Source organism: Phoenix dactylifera, chromosome 17, assembly GCF_009389715.1.
Source record: "Phoenix dactylifera cultivar Barhee BC4 chromosome 17, palm_55x_up_171113_PBpolish2nd_filt_p, whole genome shotgun sequence".
In the NCBI taxonomy this organism is placed as follows: Eukaryota; Viridiplantae; Streptophyta; class Magnoliopsida; order Arecales; family Arecaceae; genus Phoenix; species Phoenix dactylifera.
The window spans coordinates 15707830-15729805 of record NC_052408.1 but is presented as its reverse complement, the minus strand read 5'-3'; the positions used below and the strand labels follow the sequence as shown (position 1 = coordinate 15729805).

Below are 21976 nucleotides of genomic sequence, written 5' to 3'. Positions count from 1 at the left end.
GGTCAGGGATATCTGGGGTGCTCATCACGCTGTCTCAGCGCCACGGTTTGCCTATGTCTCTTGGGCACCCCCACCCCCTGGCTATCTCAAGGTGAACTTTGATGGCAGCAGGTCGGCAGATGGTTTGTTTGGAGGGGTCGGATTTGTGATCAGGGACCATCTTGGCAGGTTGATAGCAGCAGGAGGACGGCGCACGCCTGGATCTACAGTGATTGGAGCAGAGCTGCAGGCAGCCTGGGAGGGTATATCCTATGTGAGGCAGGTATACGGGGCTGTGCGGGTGTACCTCGAGGGTGATTCTTCGGTGGTGATTGATTGGATTCGGGGTGTGGATCGGTTTGGGGATGGCCATCCCCTCATCCGAGAGTCCCGTAGGATGGCTCAGATGATGGCTGACTTTCGGGCAGCGCATGTGTTTAGGGAGGCGAACCGGGCAGCAGATTGGGTCGCCTCCTTTGTCGCTCGGCACTCAGGTGATATTTTGTGGACGTCTGTTGCAGACGTCCCCCCACAGTTGTACTTCTTACTTTCTTCTGATTTGGAGGGATGTACTCAAATTCGAACTATATGATATGAGTAGCCGTTTTCACCAAAAAAAAAAAATAAAAAAAAAATAACTCGAGCGTTTTGGAACATAAGAGACCCTTAGTCCACTGCATTGTAATGATAGCCGTGGGCTCGAGTCTTCAATTTTTTTTTTAATATGAATATCTTTTTAAATATTAAATTATATATATATATATATATCTTTTTAAAATTTAAATTTGCATCATACTTGATAAAATACTTATTTTATTATTTTTTTATATTTATTTTTGCATATGTACCTATACCATCTAACAACCGTTAAATTAAAATAAGGAAGTCCTTAATGGATAGATGTGCAAAAAAAAAACTATTTATAAGACAATCGCGATAGAGGAAAAAAATAATTTTAAATTTTATTTTATTTTTAAATAAAATAAATATATTTTTTATTAAGGGTGTTAGAAGAACCGTTATATTAGGAGCATTTGTATAAAAGCAGACTTTTGTAAGGGTACAGAAATAAATATAAATTTTAAAAGGATATTCATGCAAACTTGAATTTTTAGAAGGGTATATATGCAAATTTCTTTTCTATTTAGCTATAGATTTTTTTTTATTTAGCGGTACAATTTTTTTAATGTAGTTATTAACTATTAGTGTATGTGGATATAGCTTCCTTCGTGTTTGTATAGATTTATCACCGCTTAATATATTTTAATTAAAAAATAAATATAAAATTATTGCTTGTAAGGAAAGATCATGTATAAGTAGCGGGTATTTATTGATCTATCAAGGAGAGGTTTTGCGACTTTGTTATCTAAATGTTTTTAGATATCTGGACTTATGGCACTTTTAAAATTGCAACACAATCAGAAAAAAAAAATAATCAAGATATCTCAAATTTCAAAGAATTTTTTTCTTTATCGAAATCTCAAATCCCAAAGTTACCTCTCAAATCCTAACTAGGTTTCCCTCCCCTCTAACTTATATGTTTTTCTCTTCTCTTTGTCCACCCTTCTCTAGCAACATGTTGAATACTGATCATATTTAATGATCCATTGTTCTTGAGATTAGTGAGACCATCCATCAGCTGGGAGCCCTGCTATAGTTATCCGAGCGCTCCATGGGCAGAAAGCCTGACATAAAGAACATTACTTGATCATGTAATATTTAATATGGTATCTTTTAAACACTCCTTAGTTGATGTATTAGACTATCAATGCTCTCCATCTCCTGCTCTATTCAAGCGAAAACAAAGACGAAATAATCTATAGACTGCTGAACTTAATGCAGTCCTTGATTAGTGAAATTTCTTGCTGAATTGCACAATGGTTGGTCAATGTATCGGAACCCCATTAATCAATATCTGAAGGAGGTTTTATAATGGCTTGGCCAGGGCATGCCCTGGGACTTTGGATCAATGATAGAGGACGGTCATGAAGGAGGTTTTTCAATGGAACCATCCACCGACAAGTCCTCGGCGAATTCAAAGATGGACGGTTGGTGCTAGATGATGAGCATGGCGGTGTTGTTGTTTCTAGCAAGTGTCCATGATCATGAAGAGGTAATAGCAGACGAAATTTTTAGGAACTTCGATCATCTAATCTTGATCGAGTGATGTGGGATTCACTCACCGAATGCAGGTGCACTGTGCACCAATAAAATTTCCATGTGTAAATAATACAGCATGTAAAATAACATTATGGACATCCTTACCGGAGGTCCAAGCAAAATTACCCAGTGATAAAGAACTCGCCTACGGACACGAGCATATATTATTTATGCGAAAAAGAACCATATAAAGCGAACCTTATTGTTATTGACCGGTCTCTCAATGGACCGAGACTAAAAAATCCCTCCCCATTTGTTTTTAAACGCCCAACCTATTTGATCGTATGTTTTTTAATTTCTGATCCCTCGCCACGATATATGACGCGTGGCCACATAGCATTAGACCAGGATCGCCAATTAAAGGTCCGGTCAATGATTTCTTTTCCATACAGTGCGGGTCCATGGAGGGACCGTGCGTTAAAATGCCCTGTACGTACATCCATGCGGACAGGCGCATAAACTATCTATGCAGAAGAAAATCCGCATAAAACCATCTATGCGGGCATCCTAGAGGTTCGTCTCCGTCACCCTCCTCCTATTCTTTGCTGCTCTCCATCGCCCTCTCCCGTCTCCTCGGCCTTCGCTTCCTTCCTCACTCCCTCCGCCTCTCATTCGCCGGCGGCGAACGAAGCTTCCGTCGCCGACCCAAACTTCTTTTCGGGCTCGAGTCCACTGTCGAGTACTCCATTTCCTCCCTCGGCCGTGGCCTTCGATTACCTGGATACAGGGGAAGAAAGAGGAGGGTGGAGTCGCTCCACGTGGCGGTCGCCCGGTGCGGCGCCGTTACTGAGCTTCTCGACTCCTCTCACGTGCGTTCTGCTTTAGGATCGGTGAAAAACCGCTGACGTGGTGTTGTCGTAGAGGGCTTTATATTAGGAACGCCCTTTAATAGTAGTTTTATTCGACTCAACCTCAATCTCAATCCCTCCGTCATCAACTCTCCGTCCGTCCCCCGGCGGTTGAAGGCGGCTACCGGTGACCATTGTCGTAAGTCTCTCTTTCCTGGAAAACCCTTTTCCATGGCTCCAAGAACCACAGAAATCTAGGGTTAGGTTTTCTTCCCTATTGAAGAAGATTACGATCGAACAACCTAGGGTTCGAGATTGCCCCGACGTCCGAACCGTGCCCTAACGCGATAGCGGTTCGGATCGGGTTCTCGAATTGGGAATCCGAATCTTTAACCGTGTGATAACGGCTAGATTGACGCTTCATTCTTACAAACTTTTGAATGCCCAAAATACCCTCTTTTCTTCCTAATTACTAAACTGCCCTCATCTCCTAGCTGCGAATAGGAGGAATCCCCCTGGTCCCGAAACCTAGGAAGAAAAGCCTAAGCGAAGAGAGAAAGAGCGATGGCGATTGCAAGAACGGGGGTTTTCGTGGACGATTATTTGGAGTGTAAGTTTTTTTTTAAAAAAAAGAAAAAAAATTTCTCGATGTTGATTGGTAGGTTTTTGTTTCTCATATTTTTGTTTTTTTGTTTGATTGGGCATCGAAGATTCGAGCACGTTGGCAGCGGAGCTGCAGCGGCTTCTCAACACGATGAGAGAACTCGACGAAAGAGCCCAAGGTATGCTTGTTTGATTCCCAGAATGCCCCTCGTTATAATAGCCATATGTTGAATGTTGTGAACTTTTCAATGGCAAACTTCTATTTTTAGTTGATCTTTTTAATAAAGATCTTAATATTACTTTAACTGTTGAATTATATGGTGATCTGTGGAGTTGGTTGTGCTAGAGTGGATAAATTATTAAATTTCCTTATCTAAGTTTGATTATGTGGCAAGTTTTTTTAAAGGTTGTTTATCCTCTTGTAGAATCTATTATGTATTTCTACCAGAAAGAAAAGAAAGAAGTAATAGTCTTGGAGGTCAGAGTGTCATAACGAAGCAAACCAGCTCCTCTAAGTGCTAGAATGGATGATGCTATTTCATTAGTACTCTAAAATTACTAGCATTTTGCACATGTGATGTACATGACAGGACATATGGATTGCTGTGATTTGGTAGAAGGAAAAGAGGGATATAACCAGAATGACTCTGACCTATAATGTGTGTGTGTGGGTGAGAGATCATTTTTCTATTAATTAATGTGACACATACGACACTGTGCATGGCCAGAATCCATCCTTTTGTGGTTTCTTGTAAGTATCGTTATTGTATTTTATACAAAGAAAGCTAATTATAGACAAAGAAACAGTTCAAAGAAGGAAAAATGAAAAATTTCTATAAGAGGACAGCTGCAGAGCACACTCAGAGTGGGCCTGGGTTGGAGGATCATGGGATTGGGAATTCCTAGCTACAAAAGGAAAGGTATTTCTTCATTTTGCTTCAACCGTATTATCATGAAGGAATTTTTTGTCTACGATCTTCTCCCAATTAGGAGACCTAATTAACTTATTCATTACACTGCAAAATCAATTCCTAATTTTAATTTCATGAGTTGTGAAATCAAATAAACTTTTAGGCAACCCTATCTAGAGGATATTGCAACTTCCTATTTGGTTTTCCGGACTTGAATCTCTTTATATAAGAATAAATAGCTACAATACTAAATATTTACATGGAAAAGTTGCTAGCTCTTGTCATCCTTATCGAGCTAGTAGTATCCAACTTCATCATTATCCCACCAGTTAGTTTGCTTGTAATGTCTCTTGTTGATTGTTTTCTAGACCTGGGGCTGAGCCACACTTTCATTAGGTTTGTAGGGTCAGATACAAGGTTTGTATTGGGCATGGGACTTGAGAAGTCCCGTATGAGGTAGATCAGCAAAAGTAGTGGGATCCTATAACATGGATGGTTATGTAGTGTAAATAATGTTAACCTAGACGGGGGTGTAAGGTAAAATGCGAGATAATTGAGACATGGAGATAAACGTGGGAAAAGGGGTGAAGGAATGGAGGATATGTGCTTGAGATATGGAGAAATTTTAAGAGTTAGGTACTTAGGTTAATGTAGAGCACCCTCCTGAGAATCCAATTTCCTTAGAGCACCTTTTTTAATCAATCAGCACAAGTGCTTGTTCATTAATTGGGAATTGGGTGATCATCTTAATGGATGCATCAAGGTCATCTATCAACATTCCTTATCACTAAAAGAGTTTCTTGTGGTAACCTATATGAATATAGAAAAGATAGAATACATGGTAGATGAGATAATGTTTTATAATGATGCACTATAATGCAAATGCTGGTTGGAGTCACCCTGTTTATTTTTGACCAAATGGACAAGAAATGATCACAAGCTAGGCTCCATAACTTGATTTTGTATAGAATACATACAAGAAAGCTAAGTGATATATTATATATTGAGAATAGTAAAAAGAACATAAACAAACTTGAGGCCTTTGATGGAACTTATAAGATCAGAAACTATTTTGATTATTTAGAAAGGTTTTTAATGTATATTGGAACTAATTTGTTGCAATGTTCGCAATCTCGGTATAGGTGTTGTACCAGTACATTACCATTTGGGTATCATATTGTCAGTATAATATTATATGCATCCTATACCAAGTAGCTCCCAGCGTCCTTTTTTTCTCACTTCTTATCACGATGCCAGTTGAAACTAGGTGTCTGGATCGGTACCGAGCAGAATTGGATGGTTCTACACGATTTGGATCAGCACAAACTAGTTCCCATATCGAACCAGCAAATCGACCATGTTCCACAACGGTTCAATATGTTTTTCCCCAAACTGGGTGGTTTTGGTCAGTTTTGCAGCCCTTGTTTTTTTGTATGAAGTGGATATAATTAATTTGCACATTGAAAATGGAAAGAGCAGTTTAGAAGGCAACAAAAACATGAAACAATTTTATTTTCGACAAGCAAATGAGATGCTTTCGATATTCCATCCAAAGGAAAACAATTTTGTTTGAAGATTGTTCCCAAGTAAAACTAGCTGATGCATCTCTATGAAGAAGCTGACCTTGAGGATAATACCAAATTATCTTTAGAGATAAGGACGATTCAATTGGGCAAATGGTGAATCAAGATCTTTTCACGATGAATGGCTGGCTGAATTGTGCTAAGAGAGGAAGATGAGGAAAATCAAACCTGTACTAGATAGGATGCAAGTATAATAGGACTTTTGTTGTTGATTACTTACTATTACCTTGTAGTTCTATGGTTGTGTTCATGATGCTGTATCTTTTTGTAATTCATTTGCTTAATGAATTGGACTATACTTAGTCAAATCTTTCTCTTGAAAAAAAAGAATGGTATCAACTTAAGCAAGGTTGTCAAAAGCAAAAGGCACCCTTAAGGCGGTAGGACACCTATATCACCTAAGGTGCTAGGCACCGAAATGGCACTTGCTTGAAGAAAGCAAGGTGCTAATTTAAGAAAAGTTCAATAAATATATTAGAAAAATACTATATGTATTTAAAAATAACACAATCATTATAAGATAAGTTATTCAAGTTTTAGCATCAAAACATATAGTTGTCTTGTACGTTAGATATCATGTTTCGAATGTATAGAAACATCATATTGAAATACTACTTTCGTATCATGTTTTTAAGCAAAAGTCAGTGAAAATAAATTGTTGGACATCCTTTAGTAGCAAAATTCAAACATGATAGGAAAATGCGACTTCTCAAAACATATTTCATATTTCTAAACAAGACATATCTAAAAAAAGCAAATCATTCAGCATCCTAGAGTAGCCCTTTTATTTACAAGAACTCCAACACACCAAGATAACCCTCGAAGTAAAGTTTACAAGGCTACAAAAGAATGGACAAAAAAGGGATAGGGAGAATATTGTTGGACATTGAATAAATGCTTGCTTGAATGCCTCTTGCATATGGTATGCCGTACCGGCTTGAACCAAGCGGTACAGAGCGTACCATACCGTACTAGTTTGGTATCGGTATCCGATATGGGTGGCTTACTGATACTCGGTATGTCAAAAAAAATTTGTATCGTATCGACACTGTGCTAGTGTGGTACCGGTACGGGATCCGGTACCGAGACAGTGAATCTTGCTCTCGCACAATTCCAATCACTTGCCTAGGTGCCACTTTAGTAAACTTGCCTCACCTAGGGATTGTTAAGGCACCCAAGGGCTTTCTCTCCTCGCCTGAGCACCTTGGCGAGTGCCTGGAGTGCCTTCGACAACAATAGCTAAAAGAGATTATATAAAGAATGATAGTTATATTTTTTCGTATGGACTTTTGTATAGAATTTATTTTCTGTGGATGCATGAATATATGTTGAGATATGTAGAATGATAAGTTATGTAGTTTCCTGTGTAAGTTATCTTGCAAATTCATCAAGATTAGAAGTACACTATGTAGCTGTAGTTTATAGGCATATAAAAGAAGAATTAAAATTATGACAAATGAGAATGTTGCCTTCATGGTGATCAAGGAGCCTGGTCTCTATTCATGTAACAAAGACTGCTATTTCTTTCTTAAAGAAAAAATAAAAAATTACTCGAATGCATGTCTTGCAAGCAAATTTTCATAAAAAGCTACAAGCTACCAACTTGATATGCTTTCATGTTCGCCTGTTGTTCTTACCATCTTCTGTGAATTATGTGTGATCCTAACAAGTCCAAGTACCCTGGGCTTTTTTGTCATGTGATGTATATAGATTATCTGCTAGTATGTTTGTTTTCTTGAAAATTGTTTAATTTTTCTTCCAACTCATCCTTTTATTTTATACTCAATTTGTTAATTCAGTCAATTTTTATCATAAGCTTTAAAAATATACCTTTTTCATGTGTCTGATTAAACAAATGCAGAAATAATCCATAACAGTTGAAGGCCTAGTACCTATTGCACATTTGGTTTTGCATTGTAAACATATAGAGATGACCATCTAAGGCAACTTTCTGTTGATATGTCATAATATGTCTTAATCCTGAACAAACTCTGAAATATAATCTCAAGCAAAAATATAAGTACATATTTTTTCATTAGTCGAGTTGCCTTTTTTTGTATCTTTATCTGTTTTTCTTTTAATTTAAACACAGGTATAATCAGCCAGACAAAAGAGCAGACAAAGTACTGCTTAGGTATGCCTTATAGCTCAAAAAAGGTTGGCCATGAAGATGAAGAAGCTGTATTTGAGAAGATGAAGAAGGAGATTGAAGCTAGCCAGGAAAGGGCATTGAGCCTTTGTACTGAGAAAGTTTTGCTAGCACGACAAGCATATGATCTGGTAAGCTTATTTTGCAATACTGTGATAGCTTAAAGAAAATATCTCTGGCAATAAAAATGTAGCAGTGTAAGACAATAGATGAATCGCAACTCTTGGGGTATTTTTGAATTGTGATAAGTCACGTGGTTCAATCAAACTAGATGCTTTTTCTCTAGGAATTTTCTGAGAGTGATATAGTTTGGGAATGCTGATGACTCATTCACACACTCCAGTGTCCTTTCTACTGGGACAAACTCAGGCATAACCAGACTCAGCAGGGTGCAGTAGAGGAACTGTAGTTGCATTCTTCGTTGGGACATTCTAAACTGAACCATTATCATCATTTGGTTTCTTTATATAAAATTACTTAACTAACTTGGCTCTTACCTTTATCTCTTCAAATTCAATGCCTGCATCTATTTCTTGTAGCATGTCATTTGCCTTCTGTGGTGGTCAGGGAGCATTTGATTTAAAAGTTTTAAGATATATAAGGCTTATTGACTTGCATTTATTTCAATAATTGCGAAAGTCAATACTAATATCCATAGCCTTATTAGTTTTAAATTTGATCATGTACTCTCTAAAAAACAGATTTTCTATGACAGATAGTGAACTAGCATGAAACGTCTTAACTGAGATTTTTCTAGAGGGCAACCATTATGATTGTCTGCTTAATTTTGGGTACTCATGGTCATTGATTGAAGTTTGGGCTATAATTTTCATTATGTTCACAAATTGGCTGCACTTGACACTGTACTAAAGCGTACCTGTTCTATGCCAGACAACCATTATGTTTGTCTGCTTAATCTTGGGTATTCATGGTCATTGACTCAAGTTTGGGCTAAAATTTTCATTATGTTCACAAATTTGCTGCAGTTGATGCAGTGCTAAAGTGTACCTTTGGAGCTTTTAGCAAGTAGCTTCCTTTCTTCTAAAACTTATGCCTATTTAAAGAACTCAATCATCCAATGCAATCAAAAAATTCTTTTCTTTAAAGTTGTTGATTGGGTTATGGAATATTACCCACTATATATTCTGCTCTTGAAAATTTTCCTCTCTCTATGGTCAGTTTCATGGGTTTGAGTCCTCCTAATTAAACATATGATAAATAGAATGTTGGCAGGAAAAGTTAGGCTCGATGTTTTAAAAGACTATAGATAGTAGACTGGTGGCCAGCGAGCCCCTTGCACCAGGGGCTAGGCAGGCACCTAGAGTTCCAGCCACCACTGATGTAATTCACTCATCAAGCAGCAACTGTCAAAAGTGCTGCACTGCAGCAGCAACTACTGCAGCCCATGTAGCTGGCTGTAGCAGCAGTTGCCATCGGCCATGATAATCACTGCTGTGGTGGTGGCCATTGTGGACATTAGCAACTACTACGCTGCTCTGATGGATGCTGCTGCATCAGCTTCTTTAATTAGTGGTTGTTGCTGCTATCATCACGGTAGTGCTAGATGAAGTCCTCTCATTCTCTCACATATCTATAGCATACAGCCCATGATTTGGAGAGGAAGGGGATGAGGGAGGAGCAAGAAGGGTTACAAGTATAATGGTTAGGTCTTGAATGGGTACCTGACTTGCCTGAACCATGCTATTCAAGATAGCACCTACATATTCTGGATCACCGGGGCACCTGTCGAGGCCAAGTGAACCACTTAAGGGCCCATCTAAAGTCTAGGCCATATACATAGGCTGCTCAAGCCCCTGGCGAGCTCTAAAGGTGGCTGCGCTGTCTAAGATGATTGCATAAATGCCTGCTTGAGATACTTGTGAAAGCACATGAGACCATGGTACGTTGTACCGGCCTAAACCGGGCAGTACGGGGCATACTGTACTAGTTTGGTACCGGTATCGGTACGGGTAGCGTATCGACACTCGGTACGCCAAAAAAATTCTGTATCATATTGTACCGAGTACCGACACTATGCTAATGTGGCACCGGTATGGGTTCTGGAACTGAGATAGCGAACCTTGCATGAGACTTAAGTTTGTTTGATGACAATCCTGTTTGGACTATGAAGCCCAATTCCATTGTTTCTATTGCTGATATCTCCTGACAAAATAGGATAAAATTGAGTTCTTCTATAAAACTTTATGGTTTCTCGGTGCGCTGTCATCATGGCTCGAGTGATAATACTCCTACCATAGTTTTGCTTAGATCCGCCTTGCTACCACTTTGAATTTCTAATGCATGATCCTGCCACGAATCTTAATTGTGGCTGCTCATGGAATAAAAACCAAAGTTGAAAAGGCTCGATGCAAGGACTACACAGACTTTTTACAACCCGGCATCATCCTCTTCTAATTAAAGCTCAAATGCATTGGCAGCTATTATCTGTGCTGTAGTTAATGGCATCCGTCATATTCATTCATCAGAAACAGGAATAAAGGATAAGCTTAATGTGTCACAGTTGTTTTATAGGTTGAAATGTTTTGTAGTCTAAAATGTTTATTCCTAATTACTTAAAACTACTATTGCTGAAAATGGACTATTATCTTGATTTTCAGAGTTTTTTTAGAAAAAGAATATGAACTTCCAGAAGTTTAAAAGTTGATGTATTATGAGAACTTATTGTGGAATTTGAACTTCCTGTTTTCCACTTATTTGTCAATGGTATTGCTTATGTTTCTTCTGTTTTTCCTTTTTCCTTCTCAACCAATTGGGATACCATGCAGATAGAGAGCCATGTGAAGAGGCTTGATGAGGACTTGAACCAGTTTGCAGAAGATCTGAAGCAAGGTATGGATAATTACCTTGAATTTTGGGTTACAAAAGTTTTACCTCAGGAACTTGTGTAACTATTTGGGAACCTGCTTTTTGAAAATATTTGTTCAGTAACTGTTTTTATTCTTAGAGCTTTCCATCTTGGAAAATAGATTTCTGATGCAACTAGATCATGTTTTATGGTTGTATAGAAGGAAAAATACCACCAGACGAGCCAGCAATCCTTCCGCCACAACCTATAGTCGCTAGGGATGAAAAACGCAAGGGAGGTTATATAACACCTCAATCAAAACGGTTGAAAGAAAAGGATTGGGAGAGGGAGCGAGATATGGATCTTGAGCTGATGCCTCCTCCCGGCAGTCATAAGAAAAATATTCCTGCATCTGTTGATGTAGATCAACCCATTGATCCAAATGAACCAACATATTGTATCTGCCATCAGGTTTCAGATCAATCTTTTCTTGAACTTTCTGTGGTTTCTACCACCCATAATTGTGTACATTTGGCTTTCAACACTGGCACCATATTGTTGTAATATCTAAAAATCCTTATTCTGTCTCTCTATATTCAGGTGTCTTTTGGAGATATGATCGCATGTGACAATGAGAATGTAAGTTTCTTTTAAGTTTTTTAGTACTGTATTCCTAGCAGTTATCCATGGTGCTTTGTTATGCAGTATTTGATATATTGATGCACTGCATCCGTGATAAATTTTTCATGATTTGTATATTTTTTAACTGCATTTTCCAAGAGCCTCCTAACCATTTGAATGACCATATAAGAGATTTATTGTGGAAAAGAATATTCTTGTGCTAAGTGGCTTTAAAATCACATGTATCCTTTCATTCCGATGTGCAATATGCTCTAGGCTGAATACTATTTAAATTCTCATCTTACTGATGCCACTTAGGTTTTTTTATGTCTTCCCTCCAGTATTATAGGCTCGAGGGACTTTTTCCAAGCCCCTCAATTTTAGTGGAGCATACTCTAGCTTGTTTTACACAAATCATCTTAAAGGGTCATTGCCTCATACTGACGGTGGGCAGTTAGCAGACTATCTGTGCTATTCTCACTATATGCCAACACAGATTTTGAATTATATAAAACATAATCTCTGAGGTCCCAATGGCATGTAGCATCCCATAGTGTAAAAAGTAACTCTTCAGTTCATCTATCTGCTCTCATTATAATTGTTTAAAAGCCATTGATTTTAACAACAGTTTTCTTATTTGTTAGTTGAAGAAACCTACATGTAACTTGGATGCAATTGTGATTATTTATTTTGACCGCTTTGTTTCTGGTTGACACCTTTTCCAAATATTTCGTATTTGATTCGGACAAAGAACAGGCCAGTGCTCTAGTAAAGCTCGTGCTTGCTAGCTTTATCTCTGGCGCACTTTCAGTTTTTTTAAAAAAACTGAGATGAAGCTACATTGGGTTCTCTTTTACCCTTCTCTTCTTTATTGTGTATATAAGTTGGACAAAATTTTGATCCTTCATTTGATTGTTCTATTTCTGTTTGACAGTGTGAAGGAGGTGAATGGTTCCACTATTCATGTGTTGGCCTCACCCCAGAGACTAGATTTAAGGGCAAATGGTTTTGCCCAACATGCAGGAATCAACAATAGTGGTTTAATGTAGCTTAAATAGCTGCCTAGGTGCAAAGTACTGCCTTCCTGCAATCAGCATAGCCGTTGCATATGAGCAATACTGCAGTTCCTTTCTGTTCTAAATTTTAAGCAGGTTGGAACATTTCTGTTGATGTATATTACCTGATAAAAAAAAATGCCTTCTTGTGTAATCACTTCTCTGAATGACGAGTGCATACGCCAGTCTCTGAAGGAGGGCTTGTGGTTCTTTTGCTGTCTACAAGAATGCAGTGTAGAGTGGCTTCAGTTTCTTCTTCAGCTGTCTCCAAGATGGGTCTCTATGTGCTTAATAAATAAGCATTATGATCATGTTCAATGGTGGTTGGGTGATTGACTGATATTACAAGGAACAGTGTTATATCAGTTTTAGTCAGGATGCCCAGGCTTATGATGATTATGTATGCCTTTGAAGAGCTTCTTCAATGTTTTTAATTTATCAAAAAAATAAAAAATATTTCCCAACAAGGTTTTGACCCTCCTTTTCCCCATCTCTCGCCGTCATCCCGTGTGTGTAGGGGCTTCTTTGTATCCTATCCATTCACACTCCAAAGCTCGCATCCTTCCTTTTTTTTTTGTGCTAAAAAAAAAGGGAAGGGGGGGGGGGGGGAGGAAGGGATAAGCCCAACTCTGCGTAGCAGCCCTCATTGGATTTCCATCCTGCCAGAAGAATGTTCGATGCGGATAGAAATGATCGTGTGTTGGGCATCCAGGCCGGTTTTACTCATACTCTTCTCACTCATGGGCTCGGCTCGGTTGTCTTTCTGGGCTCCGACATGAATACTGCGTGTGAGTACATCACATTTGGGGGCTACCAGCAAAGCTTGCATTTTTTAACCTTATCTTTCTTTTGTCCTGAGAAAAGTGGCCAGGCTAGTGGAAGGAACGTTTTGTAATAGTCTATATATTTAAATTTTTTCTATAGCATATTTTGTGCTTGGTCTTGATGCACGGTGTTTCAATGCCCCAATGCAAGGGTAACATTCCCGCGAGGCCCCAAATTTTTACGGTATGGCGGATGTGATGCATGGTAGATTTTGTGACCCTTATTTTGACATGCGGTCACTTCCAAGGGCGAATGTGACAAGACAGCAAAGATTTGTCTCTGCTTACATCATTGAAAGCATCGTACCAAATCCCAAAGGCAATATGGAATATGAACAAGCAAATCGGAAACCTGGAGCTTTTAGATTATCTCAGAGGCAGTGCCGGCCCGAGCGTTAGGCGACCGAGGCGGTCGCCTAAGGCCTCAGGCCAATGGAGGGCCTCCGGGAGGCGTGACCAAAAGGAAGCAAAGGCCCCATGTGAAAACAGGAACAGGAGCTTCCCCCTTGATGGAAGGCTACGAGTCTTCCCCCTTGATGGAAGGGAGGTGGAGAGTTTCCTGGCCTGCAGAGAGGCAATTTGGGAAGTTGGGGACAGTAGTTTTGTTTTGGGTGGAGAGAGAGAGAGGAGGAGGAGGGATTTGGTTGGCTTGATACACGCCTGAAGCCACTCTTATCTTTCATCCCTTCTCTTTTTTGGTTTTAGTCTTGGTTTTCCTTCCCTCACATTACTCCTGATCCAGCTGGGCCATCGGGAAGAAAGATAGAGGGATTGGAGATGGACTTCTTGAGTTCTTGGAGGGTGGAGATTCTTTTAATTTTCTCCTCTGGGTTTCTTCTCCCCTCTTGGGTGGTAGAGAGAGAAAAGGAGGGAGGGGGTTGAATGGCTGCTGTGCTGTGATGTTGCAGTTGCTGCTTGGGTACTCACTTGAAGGGGAGATGGTGGGACGGGACTTTTATTAATTAGATGGAGTGAATTTCCCATAATGCCCCTACTTTTTCTTATAGAGAGGCTTCTTTCTGGACAAATTCTTTTCTTTACCTTGACCATGAAGTGCCACGGGATGACCTTTTCTTATCCTGCTCTTGCTTGACATGGTAAACAGTATTGCCCAGGATTATCTCAATTATTTAATCAGTTTTATGGCCCGGCAATTACATTTCTGTGTTTCCATTCAAAAATTATATTAAACTGAAAAAACTTTTTGTCTACTTTTGTTAGATTCATGTATCTTTGTTGAAATAGTGTACTTGATAGCTATCTATTTTCATATTATTTTTTTAAATATTTTATATTTATTAAAACAATTTATTATTAAAAAAAAAGGCCTCATTCATTGGATTCGCCTTAGGCCCCCAAATGTATCGGGCCGCCCCTGCTCAGAGGCAATACATCAAACAGATCACGCCTTCGCTATTTCCTGCCAACTCTGTAATTCTCTCCACTATGTTATATCATGTCAGCAAAACCAATCACATAAACAACTGCATAGACCTTATGGCATCCACTTTCATTACATATCTGCACTGGTTCCACGGCTGTTGCTAGGATCATCTATCGATGATTCATATGTCTTGATGAAGTCCTTATAGCGACTATGATCACATGTATTAGACCAACCACTGTGATAAGGAGGGAGAACCCATTCACAACCATCAATGTATGAAATGTCCATGAACTGAGCTGCTTCGCACTGATCCAATTGTTTAGCATACGCTGTTCTTAGTGTGGAGTTGGCGCCTGGTCCCATGCACTCATACTCGCCGAAGTACACCAACCTGCAAGAGCAAAAGCACAGGCTTACAATAGCGCCTACAGAAACTTTATAACCATAAAAAAGGGCCCATAGAAACTATGGTCATTCGCTTGGGAGATGATGACTTCGGAATGCCTTTGTTGATCCCATCCTTTGGTTCAAGCGATAGAGATATAAAAAGTTCAAATTATTTTCAAAAGAGGGGCATTACAAACCTATTGAAAGAGTATCGAGGATATGATGATTATATTGTTTGGATTCTAGCAAAAGTTTCTACAGATTGACAGCCCTATTATTGGACTTCTTTATGGTGCATTTGCACACGCCCTTAACTTTGTGGTACGTTCCGAAAAGTTACCTCCATTGAGAAAATGATAGGTTACCTAGCTTGTGCGTGGCTTTTTTTTTGGCAGGTCTAATTAAGAACTAAGCCTCTTTTTTTTTTTTTGATAATTTCGTTGCTTGGGATGGGCACTTGGCCTCACACCGTCAGTACTGGTAGTCCATCTAATAATGTTAGGAGACAAACAATAGAAAGAGCCAAAGGCATATGCGAGAAGGTTAGTAAGAGGAAGCAGCAGCAAGGATCAACCACAGACTGGTCTCTGGAAGGATCATTCCAGTCGTTCCATCCTTCAGGAGCTACAATGCCGGATATATATGTCCTCGAGAAGACCACGGTCGCATACGGTCCCCATGCACGGCCAAGCCACACTCTCCCCGTTCCGCTGATGCTACAGTTGACGAAGGAAAACCCCGTCTTCTCGTTGGCCGATTGCCTTCCATGGGCTGTGATGCATCCACTGATGGATCCCATGCCATCAGGCACTTGCTTTGCCACCGAGTTAATAGTGCAGTCCTGAGAACCAAAGTGCATTAGTGCATAGAACCACAAGCTTGCTTTATTACCATTTCATGCAATTATTTATAGATCAGGTGATGCTCCGTCTCGTGGACCTCGTAGATGGACCTGGCATTGCCGAAGATGAAGTCAATGGACCCCTCGATGAAGCATTCTCGAAAGTAATGCCTCCCACGGTCATCGAGCAGGGTGTCTTGTGCCCCGTAGAATCCACAGCCATAGAAGGCTGCTTGGTCTCCGGAAATTCTAAGTGCAACTGCTTGTCCGCCTACATCCCCAGGCGATGCCGGAGGGGCCGTGTTCTACATATGTTTCACAACAAAGATACAGAAATCACAATTAAGTTAGAGGTTCTTTATGCTGAAACTCGAAACAGACTAAGCTAAGAACAAACAACTTGTGTAGCTAGACTGGAAAAATGTGATCATATGGGTCGTTGAGTCATGGAGTTCTTGCCTGAAAGCTGATATTGTAGGCTCTGAAATTGAAAGCAAAGATGGAAGTGCTAGCACTGTAACTTGTCCCTCCACTGGAGTTGGCGGTGGCATTCCAAGCAATGGCTGTGTTGAGGTAACCTTGGCCTTGCATTGTGATGTTGGTCTTGTTTGCCCATACAACCACCTTTTCCCTGCAATGTGCACACGTCCCAGAACCCAATTACAGGGCTAGTTCAAATCAGCAACCTAGAAAATCGAAAAAATGGCATTGCTGATAAATGATACAATCGAACTATATAATAGGTATTAGGAAGAGTGCTTAGAAGTGTTGACCTATATACACCAGAGTCAATGATGATGAGAGTCCTACTAGGACTATAGTCTGGAACAGCATCGACTGCCTTCTGAACTTTGCTAAAGTTTGCGCAACCCTTGAGATCAACAGTTAAGACAAGGGCCACGTTCTGATCGGATGCAATTGGAGACACCCACTTTGACTTGTCGCATTCTGTCTTATGCTTTTTCCGGTGGTGGTGGTGGTGGTGGTGGTGGTGGGAGCGGCGGCCCCTCCACAGAGAAATAAGTTTGTCAATGATGGTGGAGCCTGGGCTTGCTACTCTTTTGACAATGTCATGCACAAGGCTACTACTAGTACTCTCATAAGGGGTGTTGGTAGTAGGAGGAAGGGTGTTGAGAGCTATTAGAATGGAGATGAACGCAATGAAAATAGCTGAAGTCCAGAGCATTGGCTTGCCAACTCTCATGGTGGTGTTGGTAGGTTAGTCCGTGCTTCTTTTGAATAGGTTAAGGGAAGGTGGGTTATTTATATTTGCAGGGGAGATGTGGAGGCTTGGTGGGTAAGGAAGCCATGTTTCTATAATGGCAATGGAAGCTTTAAAGATAGTGGAGAAGTAGTGGAGGTTGGAGGATGCCTACGCTAAGACCTTTGGCAACATGAAGGGTGCCACTGTGATGATAAGAAAATATGTGTCGGTTCGACAGTGGGTTGGCTGATGTTCTCTGGCTACTTTTGTCTGACATGAGAAGTTGCCAGAAAATAGGACTCATTTATTTGGTAGAAGCAAGCTAGCATGAGGGCTTAGTCTGTCTTCAAAGCAACTCTAGTACCAATATACGATTAGCACTAAATAGATTGAGGAGCAATCTCAAATATGTACGTAGTACAAGGATGTGGATAGGCTGATGAATGCAACTTCTACCACTATGGTAATGATAGTTGCGGCACTTGCTCGATCAGCCAGAGGCAGCAAGGATATGCTGAAAGCTCTATTGAATGTCAAAGGCCAAGTACTTTACAAAATCAAAATCTAAATTATTGGATTTTATATATATATATATATATATATATATATATATATATATATATGTATGTATGTATGTATGTATGTATGTATGTATGTATGTGTGTGTGTATTAGCTTATAATCCAAATAGGGTGCGGAGGAAACATTTCGCACTCGTTACTAAATCGAATGGTAGTGATGAAAAACAGAAATCTAAATCACTGGATATGATCTAGAAGGTCTAAAATATGTATGTGCAAAAAAAATCGTATGCTCTGAAGATTTTTAGCTTATGCATCAAGTCATCCCAGAATCAATATGCTACATCATTCTACCATGACTATCTACTTGGAATAACGTGATGCATAGGCTAGAGTTTTCTAATAAATATGGTCTTTTGCACGTAGATATTTTAGACTATCTATATCATATCCAATGGTTCATAATTCCATTTTTCAACCCGAAACATTGAATTTGGTGATAGGCATAAACTCCTCTTTTTACAACCTTATGTGTAATATGACCTCATACTTCATAGTATGTATGCGTATGTGTGTATATATATGCTCCTCTCAAAAGAAGAAATTGTTTGCATCTCTTGAGTTTAAAATTAAGATTAAGATATTTAAATAGAAAAATTCATACTATTGCTCATGATCTATACCCTTAAAAAATATCAGAAACTAAATATCTGATTCTTTTTAACCAGTCTCTAATCTATACATGATATGAATATAGATGGTTTTTGTTGTGCTAGTATGCTAAAATATGTGATAAAGCATTGAATTCATATTATAGTTCATAATCCACATATGTTAGACATATAGATTGAAAATAAATAGATTTCATTTACACTTTTTATTTTTGCACTAATTTGATGCATAGGTTAGAGGCTTCAAGATGTATAATTTTTATTTCTAGCATTTTTAGTGCTATAGATCGTGATCAATAATGTGGATTTTTTATTTTAGATGATCCATTATCAATTTTGGAATATATATATATATATATATATATATATATATATATATATATATATATATATATATATATATATATATATATATATATATATATATATATATATATATATATGTATACTCTCTCCTCTCAAGAGGAGAAGAGTCCATCTTAAATATATGTGTGTATGCAAATGTAGGCATTGATTAGTGATGTATATTTTTGAAACTTATTATCTTCCCATTAAATTTGAAGTACATGAACAAGATAGGCATCAAGTGTCATTATCTGTTCATTAAATTTTAAGTGCATGAATAAGATAGAGATCAAGTTTGACATAAAGAATGTGCGGCTGAGCTACATGTACCCTGTAGCATATCTGAAAAAAGAAAAAAAAAAGAGAAAATGATTTATTTCATAATTAAAATTTTTAAGGTGATAATTTATGTTGTTTTACTTTCTAAGTCTTGGTTTGTCTTGAAGTGCAGATTAGAATAATGTAAAGAACTGTTTCCTTAAAATACAAATTGTTGAAATAGATAAAACATTAAAATAAGATCTAAAATTACTCAATATGTTTAGGAAAAATAGTAATAAAGAGAAGCCATTAGTGTGCATAGAATTTGAAAAATGTTAAATAGAACTTTCAAAGAACTTGGCTTGCCGTTTGCCGATGAAAACTTTGTTTGCTATTACTTGCAGAGGAGAGGAGGAGAAGAGGTGAAAATGGAGGAGGGAAAATAGTGAGAAAGAAAGAGAGGAAGAGGAAGGAAACATCTAGAGCTTACCATTTTACAAAGCAATTACCGTCATTCCTCAGTTGAGTCCATAGGTAATGCCTTTTGGATCCCTTGGAGAGCCTAGATTCTCTCTTCATTATACGGTCACGTTCCTTTATTAGATCATCCAATTCTCTATATTACTTACTAAGTTTTCCACATTAGAGCGGACAAGTAATTGAGTAGAAACCGGTACCATATTAGTGATTTTGAGTCCTATCTAAATCGGGCCAGATTGTCATGTTCTAAAACATTGGTCCAATTTCCTCAAGATTCTAGAAGAAAAGCTGCATTTGAAACTTCAATTGAAAAGGTCAAGAAGAAAACATCTAAACAGAGGTAAAATCATAAAGCTTAATTTCCAACTCAATTTTCCTAATCAATTTAAGAAGGTGAAAGTAGGTCTCTCTTCGTTTTATGATGCCTTCATTTGCAAGGTTGACTATCGCAATATATTCTTAGCTCCTAGTTATGTAGGGATTATGGTTCAGAAATCAGCAGCAATATCTTTTATAAGAATACCATGAGTTTATGACCTGATTGACTAATTCAGGCAACCCTATGTCGATCATGAGGACCATTTCAATTTGATGTTTGTTTTTCCTCCATTTTTTTTTTCATTTCTTACTTGAGGTAGTTATTGTTGGTTTCTTGTAGTGTTAGGGTGGAGCATGAACCGATATCGTCTTAATTTATTCTCGTAAGGGTGAAGGCCAACAATGTTGTGCCTTTTTTCCCTATGGAAAATAATCCTGTATCATATAGCACAACTAAGAGCTTGTTTGGATATTCTACAGATTTTGTAGTTTGGGCAATCTATTTATGCATGGCTTTATTAACCAAACACCTTTCAGCCGAAATCCTATTCTTAAAAGATGCAAGCTTAAAGATTGGGATTTGGGCATGGATTTAGGCAAGCGCTTAAAGATGCAAGTTAGATAAGCCAACAAGCCCGATTCCTATAGAATTTTTAGCCCAATCCTGTAGGACTAAGCAGGTTCTAAATCATATCATGAGTAGGGTTCTCAAAAATGACAGCTACTCCTTTATAATTCAGGTTAGAAACTTACCTACAATGAACCTACACAGTATATTTTAATGAAAATATTTTGGAGTGCTGGTGAATGCATGTGGAATACTGGACCCATTTATCACTAACTTGGCAACTCACTAGACAATTGGATACTTAACTACCTCTATATATTACACTAATGTCAGTGAGTAATGCCCAGCCTCTCCGTGTCATGTGATAATATAAACTTTTGGATGCCCAAAACATAAGCATTAATCAAACTTGATACATCATAAAAATAAAAAAATTTCCTGTCATCTGAACCTACGAGTAGAGATTCAAATAGGTGAGCACAAGCCAAGAGTATGCAAAATTTTTCCAAAATTCCGGTGCAAACAATATAAAAGTTGGTTCATGACTTGGCCCATTTGTATACTTGAAAACCAGCTTTTAGTGAAGAAAAATGCGATGGGATGCCTGTTATGTACCCATGAGAAATTCATCAGATCCAGAAAATGTTAATTTGCCTATTCGTAATCTTGAAGCTATATGCCATGGCAAAAGAATTGTTCGTGTGCAAATAAAGGAGCCATGTAGCATTATTCTTTATATGAAATTGGATAAGACCTAGGGGTGTCTACAGCTAATAGAAATATATTATGTAAGTACCTGTAGGAGTTTTCTTGTATCCAATGTTGAAGTCTAGGAAAGATTGGTACTCATGCAACAAAAAAAATATATATCAAAATTGCAAATGAGCACTTGCAATACGCATACCACTAATTTGTTGGATCTATTTATACTAGCTTGCTAACTTCATATTTAGCTATGTATTACAATGTTTCTTGAAATTAAAACTGGATCAGCGGCAATATAACTTTTGATATGCACAATATGAAATCGCGAAACATGACTGAAAGAGTGAAAATCTTGTTCATTTTAGGATTGAAGCAAAATAAAACTAGACTTACAATCATGATCATTCGTGTATCGAATGATGCCCTAAGTGCATGGCCTCATACACTTAGAACAATGTACTGCATAAAGCCATGTAGAGTCTCACACGATCACACCATCGTGTGATGCATAGATTGCCATGATGGTTTTTGTGAGGCTCACGCTCTCTGGTTTGACCCTAACCGGAGAGGATCCAATCTCTCACCATTGGGAAAACTAGTTAGCTGATATTAATACAAACACATAGAGACACCTTTGCGTGCATCCGCATGGCTGTATCTGAATTGTTCTTTGTAGGGCCCAAAGGAGTGGAAGGAAGCTGGTTCCATCTCCGGGTCTCCCACGCGGGTGTCATAATTAACGTCAGCGAAGGGTGGTGTGATCCAATGCAGGCCAGCCCAGAGGAGCAAAGACTACTACGGCAACGGGCC

At 38.6% G+C, this 21976-nt stretch overlaps 2 protein-coding genes across 4 annotated transcripts; one reads left to right on the top strand and one right to left on the bottom strand.

Moving 5' to 3' along the window:
- The first annotated feature begins 2656 nt into the window (after window positions 1–2656).
- On the top strand, window positions 2657–13122 carry LOC103705493 (PHD finger protein ING2). Of its 3 annotated transcripts, none has more exons than XM_008789219.4 (8): window positions 2657–3126; window positions 3432–3537; window positions 3638–3709; window positions 8117–8304; window positions 10960–11023; window positions 11200–11450; window positions 11580–11618; window positions 12535–13122. In XM_008789219.4, the coding sequence occupies exons 2-8, from the start codon at window positions 3492–3494 to the stop codon at window positions 12634–12636; spliced, it is 762 nt and encodes a 253-aa protein (XP_008787441.1). In that variant the 5' UTR covers window positions 2657–3126; window positions 3432–3491; the 3' UTR covers window positions 12637–13122. The 3 variants fall into 3 exon arrangements, with proteins under 3 accessions (XP_008787441.1, XP_008787440.1, XP_008787442.1); XM_008789218.4 differs by having other exon boundaries at window positions 2658–3126; window positions 3422–3537; XM_008789220.4 differs by lacking the exon at window positions 3432–3537 and having other exon boundaries at window positions 2659–3126.
- Window positions 13123–14895: 1773 nt separating this feature from the next.
- Window positions 14896–17339, bottom strand: LOC103705571 (putative pectinesterase 14). The gene is made up of 5 exons (XM_039115248.1): window positions 16868–17339; window positions 16554–16725; window positions 16193–16399; window positions 15835–16094; window positions 14896–15257 (listed from the first exon to the last, which is right to left on the bottom strand). The coding sequence occupies exons 1-5, from the start codon at window positions 17296–17298 to the stop codon at window positions 14993–14995; spliced, it is 1335 nt and encodes a 444-aa protein (XP_038971176.1). The 5' UTR covers window positions 17299–17339; the 3' UTR covers window positions 14896–14992.
- Window positions 17340–21976: the final 4637 nt, after the last annotated feature.

Bases quoted from the DNA above. Each gene is read 5' to 3' on its own strand.
- LOC103705571 (XM_039115248.1), bottom strand. From the start codon at position 17,298: ATGAGAGTTGGCAAGCCAATGCTCTGGACTTCAGCTATTTTCATTGCG. The intron at 16,095-16,192 runs GTCCACGAGACG...TTTGGTTCTCAG, and splicing joins ATGCCAGGTCCATCTACGAG to GACTGCACTATTAACTCGGT. The intron at 15,258-15,834 runs GTCTGTGGTTGA...TTGCTCTTGCAG, and splicing joins AATGATCCTTCCAGAGACCA to GTTGGTGTACTTCGGCGAGT.
- LOC103705493 (XM_008789219.4), top strand. From the start codon at position 3,492: ATGGCGATTGCAAGAACGGGGGTTTTCGTGGACGATTATTTGGAGT. The intron at 11,024-11,199 runs GTATGGATAATT...ATGGTTGTATAG, and splicing joins TGCAGAAGATCTGAAGCAAG to AAGGAAAAATACCACCAGAC. The intron at 11,619-12,534 runs GTAAGTTTCTTT...TCTGTTTGACAG, and splicing joins TCGCATGTGACAATGAGAAT to TGTGAAGGAGGTGAATGGTT.